General features: G+C 34.9%; 1 protein-coding gene across 2 annotated transcripts; it reads right to left on the reverse strand.

Annotated features, from left to right (window-relative positions):
• Positions 1-1,534: 1,534 nt before the first annotated feature.
• On the reverse strand, positions 1,535-4,324 carry LOC101513370 (tubulin alpha chain). 2 transcript variants are annotated; one of them, XM_073367045.1, is made up of 5 exons: positions 4,038-4,276; positions 2,963-3,197; positions 2,477-2,847; positions 1,913-2,371; positions 1,535-1,827 (listed from the first exon to the last, which is right to left on the reverse strand). In XM_073367045.1, exons 1-5 carry the CDS (start codon positions 4,128-4,130, stop codon positions 1,594-1,596), a joined length of 1,392 nt encoding a protein of 463 aa, XP_073223146.1. In that variant the 5' UTR covers positions 4,131-4,276; the 3' UTR covers positions 1,535-1,593. The 2 variants fall into 2 exon arrangements, with proteins under 2 accessions (XP_073223146.1, XP_004496862.1); XM_004496805.4 differs by having other exon boundaries at positions 1,535-2,371; positions 4,038-4,324.
• Positions 4,325-6,605: the final 2,281 nt, after the last annotated feature.

The raw sequence follows: 6,605 nt of genomic DNA on the forward strand, positions 1-6,605 counted from the left end.
TGTCTCGTAGCAAAAGGGTATTGACAAATTGAATGGGTTAGTTTTCTTTACACATTCAGTCCAGTGGCGAAGTTAGCTATTGTTCGACTTGTCTTAGCTATTGCTGCTTCTCAAGATTGGCATCTCCAACAATTGAACGTCAACAACGTCTTTCTTCATGGCGATTTGGATGAAGAAGTCTACATGACACCTCCCCTGGGTCTTAAATTCAATGCTCCCAATCAAGTTTATCGTCTCATTAAATCTATTTATGGCCTCAAGCAAGCTAGCTGCCAATGATTTTCTAAGCTTCCAACCTTCCTTGTCACCCACGAGTACTCAGAGTCCCAAAGTGATCATTCTCTTTTCACCAAGCAATCTGCCAAGTCCTTCATTGTCATACTCATATAAATGGATGATCTTATCCATTTTGGTAATGATCTTGCTAAAATCTCTACAATCAAATACAATCTTGACATCTCTTTTAAAATTAAGGACCTGGGTTCCCTTAAATATTTTCTTGGCCTTGAAATCGCAAGAACAAAATCTGGTATTTTCATTTCCCAACATAAATACACCCTTGATTTGCTCACTGATGTTGGTCTCCTGGCTACCAAACTTGTTTCGACACCAATGAGCAGACCTTCCATCATCCACTATGATGAACCAGTTTCTAATATTACAACATATCTTCGTCTCATTGGTCATCTAATTTACCTCACCACAACTCGTTCAGATATCACTTATGTTGTCCAACAACTTAGTCAGCACATGTCTTCTCCTTTAACCTCACATCATCATGCAGCCATACGGGTTCTACGCTACTTGAAGAATCTTGGGCAAGGTTTGTTTTTCTCTGCAAAATCTTCTCTTCAACTCAAAGTTTTTAGTGAGTCTGATTGGGCCTCTTGTCTCTTAACTCGATGGTGAGTTACCGGTTACTGTATCTTTCTTGGTGACTCACTCATTTGTTAGCGTTCAAAGAAGCAAACGAATGTATCGCGTCCGTCCTCTAAAGTCGAGTACAGAGCACTTTTTGCCATTGTTTGTGAGCTATAGTGGTTAACTTATCTCATTTGTGATTTCTAGGTTTCCCTCAAAACCCCTGCAATATTATTTTGTAACAGTAAATCTGTCTGCAAAACATTATAATCCAAGTTATTTCATCTCCTACCTATTTCCTCCTCCGAGCAGCTTGCCAAGTTATTTCATCTCCTGCGCCGACGTATTCACAGTACCTCTTGATCCTCAAGAGATCATGTGCTTATTGTCCACACTAGGAGTTCTTGACATACACTCTCCAATTTGTGGGGGCATTATATACTTAATTATTATTTATTAGTCAAATCTAATTTATTAAACCCAATTTATTTTGTTAAGTTCATATTTCTTATATTTTGTAATTCTATTTCTAGATCCATATATATATACTTTGATTGTTTCCTTCGATAATAAGACAAGTAACCAATTTAACCTACCTTATCTTCATCTTTGTAAGACAACTTCAAATAGCAGAAAAATAAAGTGCCAAGAGTAAACAATAATAACATAAAGCTTTCTAACAATAGAGAAGATGTGATAGCATTTCATTGAAAAGTAGAATAACACGCTTGTTTAGGTCTGCACCAACACAATTTTAAGAAACAACCGAGCATATGAACAATACATCCAAAGGAGCAACAAACCACAAAGAACACCAACAAAATACGCCCATGAAAACAAGAATCTGAAATAGATTCTAGTAGTCGTCCATATCATCTTCACCACCCTCGCCAGACTCAGCACCCACTTCTTCATAATCCTTTTCCAGAGCAGCAAGATCTTCACGAGCTTCAGAAAACTCTCCTTCTTCCATACCCTCACCCACATACCAGTGGACAAAAGCACGCTTAGCATACATGAGATCAAACTTGTGGTCAATGCGACCAAACACCTCAGCTACACTTGTGGAGTTTGAAATCATGCAAACAGCTCTCTGTACCTTAGCAAGGTCACCTCCAGGAACAACGGTAGGTGGCTGATAGTTAATACCACACTTGAAACCAGTAGGGCACCAGTCTACAAACTGAATGGTTCTCTTGGTTTTGATGGTTGCAACAGCAGCATTTACGTCTTTGGGAACAACATCACCACGGTACATCAAACAGCATGCCATGTACTTTCCATGGCGAGGATCACACTTGGCCATCATAGATGATGGCTCAAAAGCACTGTTGGTAATTTCAGCAACTGAAAGCTGTTCATGATAAGCCTTCTCAGCTGAGATAACTGGAGCATATGATGAAAGCATGAAATGGATTCTTGGATATGGGACCAAGTTGGTCTGGAATTCAGTGACATCAACATTGAGGGCCCCATCAAACCTCAAAGAAGCAGTCAAGGATGAAATCACCTGAACCAAAACAAAACTCAGTATTAGCTCAACATCAAAACAAGTAATTGAACATGGAATCACAAAAAATTATAACCAAAATTGTATCATTTGATAAAAACCTACCTGAGAAACAAGACGGTTGAGATTGGTGTAGGTAGGACGTTCAATGTCAAGGGAGCGCCTGCAAATATCGTATATAGCTTCATTGTCCAACAGAACAGCAACATCAGTGTGCTCCAAAAGGGAGTGGGTGGAGAGGACACTGTTGTATGGCTCCACAACAGAGGTGGAAACCTGAGGAGATGGATAGACAGTGAACCCGAGTTTTGACTTCTTTCCATAATCAACAGAAAGACGCTCAAGGAGAAGAGAACCAAGACCGGAACCAGTTCCTCCACCAACGGCATTAAAAACCAGGAATCCTTGGAGACCAGTGCAGTTGTCGGCAAGCTTTCTGATGCGGTCCAAACACAGATCAACAATCTCTTTCCCAACTGAAAGATGAACACATAATAACAAACATTATATTAGATTATATCATAACAAATTAACACATAAAACAAAGATCACTAATAAAATGGTTTGGAAATAAGAGATTTTGAAACATACTGGTATAATGACCACGGGCAAAGTTGTTGGCGGCATCTTCTTTGCCGCTGATAAGCTGCTCGGGGTGGAAGAGCTGGCGGTATGTTCCAGTCCTCACCTCATCAATAACAGTGGGCTCAAGATCAACAAAAACAGCACGGGGGACATGCTTTCCAGCACCTGTCTCGCTGAAGAAAGTGTTGAAAGCATCATCACCACCTCCAACGGTTTTGTCACTTGGCATTTGTCCATCAGGCTGTGTACATAAAAATTCAAATGTCAGCAACCTTCAATCATTCAACCAAATGTACTAGGCAAAACACATTTCTAAAATAACATTACAACATAATAATTATGATGTAAAAAATTAAGATTTGATTTCAAATTAAGAGTACGTATTAAAACAACACGTGAGCTCTTTTACAAACTATAATATGCAGATTTAAGCATATCATCAAACTCAATGAATTACAATATTCAAGTATATAAAGATTAACATAATATTAAAACAAGAAGCAAAACATGACACCTTGTGGAAAAATAACGGTTCAAATAAAATTCACGAGTATACTTTGCTAAATATACGAACATAGAAAACGACATCTCATTCTAGATGGACATAAAACACAGATCTCACTAGTTTCAGACCTATAAACGAAATCAAAGTGAAAAGAATAATCAAATTTTGGAAACAATGCATATAAGTAAGCGAAAACGATGCAGTATTAGAGAGAAAATTAAAATAAATAAAAAACTAGCGAAATTGTCAAAGTAACATTCAAAATTCCTTAGATCTGATAACTAGAAACAATAAAATGCTAAAAAAAAACTAGAGGAAATGCAGAACATAGATCCAATAAAAAACGCGAATGGTCAAACTAGGAAACAATGCATATAAGTTTAAGCGAAAACGATAATATAGAAAAAATAAAGAAACTAGTGAAATTGTAAAAGTAACGGTTAAAATTCCTTAGATCTAATAAATAGAAAGAAATTACAACAAATAGAAAGCTAAAAAAAACTAGACGAAACACATATCAAAGATTTGTACAACAATGAGATAGAAAGCAAAATTGAGATGAGATGGAAGACTTACACCAATGCCGTGTTCGAGACAGTAAAGCTCCCAGCATGCATTTCCAACCTGAATACCGGCTTGACCAATGTGGATTGAAATGCACTCTCTCATTGTTGCTGATTTAATAGGAATGAAAATTGAAATTGGAAGAGCGAAAGAAACGGAAGGAAGAAAGAACGAAGGACGTTTATGAAGACGCCTTCTTCTAGATCTGGATCTGATTATGAGGAGGTTTTGTAATTTTTGGGTTTTTATTTATAGTGAGAGATATTTGGTTCATGTGCTATTGTTATGTTTAACCATGGTTGGTTGACGGTGCGGAACTAAGGGTGAGTTGTACGCCAGAGTTAGAAACCACGGTTACTTCCTAACTTTTCATTTGTTTGAATTTTTTTACTTGTATTTTATTTTTGCCGCCCGATGCCTGTATATACCAATCGAAACTGAATTTAGTTGTGCCGTAATAATTAATGAAAAATTAAACAAGAGATGATAATGTATTTTATTGATGAGAAAGGGAAGTTGAGCAAATGAAACAAACTTTCCTTTAATTTCTGAATGCTATGTTCGTTTAAATTGGAGAGAATTTTGATTACAATTAAGAGAATTTGTTATCTTATCTCCCTACTAATATCTCTCCTACATTTATCGATAGGACTTATATTTTTCCTCTCAAATGTCAGTTCACCTTTTATAGATTTTCTAACATACACTTTTCTATATCTTAGATGCACCATGTGTCACACATCATAAATCTTAACTCTCACTTAATGGTATCACGATTTAAGGTTTAACTTTGAGAAATAATGATCACCGTGTAATTCATCTAAGAGTTCGTCAATCACCGATATAGGGAACTTATCTGGAACAATTACCTTGTTAAGAGCACGATAATCTACACACATCCACCATGACATGTCTTTCTTCTCAACGAGTATCAAATGGACTATAAAATGCACTTTGGCTAGGACAAATGACTCTAGACTGCATCAGCTATCTGACTTGATTCTCTATTTCATTCTCATGATGGTAAGGATACATGTAAGGGCGAACATTAACAGTGTCAGCTCCTTCCATACATAGTTGATCCAAACTAGCCTTTATCTCATGACTTGTATCTTGCACTAAAAAATAGATCTTCGTTCGAGCAATCCAACCAGGGATCATCATCTGTGAACATTAGGAGGTCAATCGTTTTCACCGATTGATGTAATTCATCAAGCTTATCTCCCTGCATCTTCTAGATCGGCTTATTGATTAGCTCGTTGCAGCATAATTCGAGTCTCCATCACTCTTCTGTTTTACATAATCACCCATTTAGTTGCTCTGAGTGATGAGAGTGATGAGCCTTTCTTGATCTATTGCAGCTTGAGCTCACATCTCGGCAATTGCAACCTCGAGGGTTGACATTCGGTTCTCCAACACATGAACTCTATTATCCATCTTCTTCTTCTTTAGAGGCCATTCACCCAAAAAAAGTGTCCACTCACTAGTTTGTAATGTATTCGGCAGGTCGGATCAAATTGATAGGTTCTCAATTTATAAATGCAATAATAAGAATTAATGAGAGATGAATCAACAATTGATAGTGTATTTTATTAATGATAAAAGGAAATTGAGTAAAGGAAACAAGTCTTCACTTTACTCTTAAAAGTTATGCTCACTCAAATCAGAAAAAATCTTCCCTCTGATCCTAATTAACAGAATTTGTTATCCTCTCTCCTTACCAATTTGTCTCCTGTATTCTCTCTTTGTCTCCATCATGTTGGCTAAGTTTGTATTTTCAATTTTAAATATTCAAAATAGTGTTGACAAAGTTAATAAAATAAATGCTTGTATTTCTCATAAAATTATACTCCCCTCATCTCATAGAAATAAAAAAATATATATAAATGTATATCTTAAAGAATTTACAATAATTTTTTTTTGACAATATTTATAATTTATTTAAAAAAATAAGTGTTCTATAATTTCTATTTGCAGTTTTAAATCTTAAACAAAGAGATGCAGTCTTTTTTTTTTTCTCTGCAAAATGTACAAGTTGGACAATGGAACAAGGAAAAAAGTTGTAGACTTGTCGTGCATAATATGTTTAGTTTTGCTATTATAATAATTGGTTTTGACAATTTTGATTTTTGATCAAATAGATTTTAATTAAAAATAAATTGAACGTGAATTTATTTATTTATATTAATTAATGTAAATTGATTAGTTTATAGCAGATAGTTTTTAGTGTACAAAATCATGATTTTTTTTTTCATGTGTTAGACTTTCTTTATCGTGTTAGATCAATCATTTAATTAATCAACTATCAATTGACAACAAATAATTATTATGAATTATATTAATATATATTTAATTAACCGATGAATATGTGTTGGTTATTTTCTGAATATATGATGATGAGTTGAATCATTTTATTAAACTCAATCAAATATATTTTCCCTCAATTGTTTTAGCTATCAAATTGTTATCATTTTATGTGATTAACTTTACTGTGAAAATTTAGACAATGGAAATAGTGGTATATCATTCTTTTTTTAAAATTATTAATTCTATTAAACTCAATCAAATATATTTTCCTTC

The sequence above is a fragment of the Cicer arietinum genome, chromosome 4 (assembly GCF_000331145.2).
Source record: "Cicer arietinum cultivar CDC Frontier isolate Library 1 chromosome 4, Cicar.CDCFrontier_v2.0, whole genome shotgun sequence".
Classification (NCBI taxonomy): domain Eukaryota; kingdom Viridiplantae; phylum Streptophyta; class Magnoliopsida; order Fabales; family Fabaceae; genus Cicer; species Cicer arietinum.

Bases quoted from the DNA above. Each gene is read 5' to 3' on its own strand.
- LOC101513370 (XM_073367045.1), bottom strand. From the start codon at position 4,130: ATGAGAGAGTGCATTTCAATCCACATTGGTCAAGCCGGTATTCAGGTT. The intron at 3,198-4,037 runs GTAAGTCTTCCA...TTATGTACACAG, and splicing joins GTCTCGAACACGGCATTGGT to CCTGATGGACAAATGCCAAG. The intron at 2,372-2,476 runs GTAGGTTTTTAT...GTTTTGGTTCAG, and splicing joins TCAACCGTCTTGTTTCTCAG to GTGATTTCATCCTTGACTGC.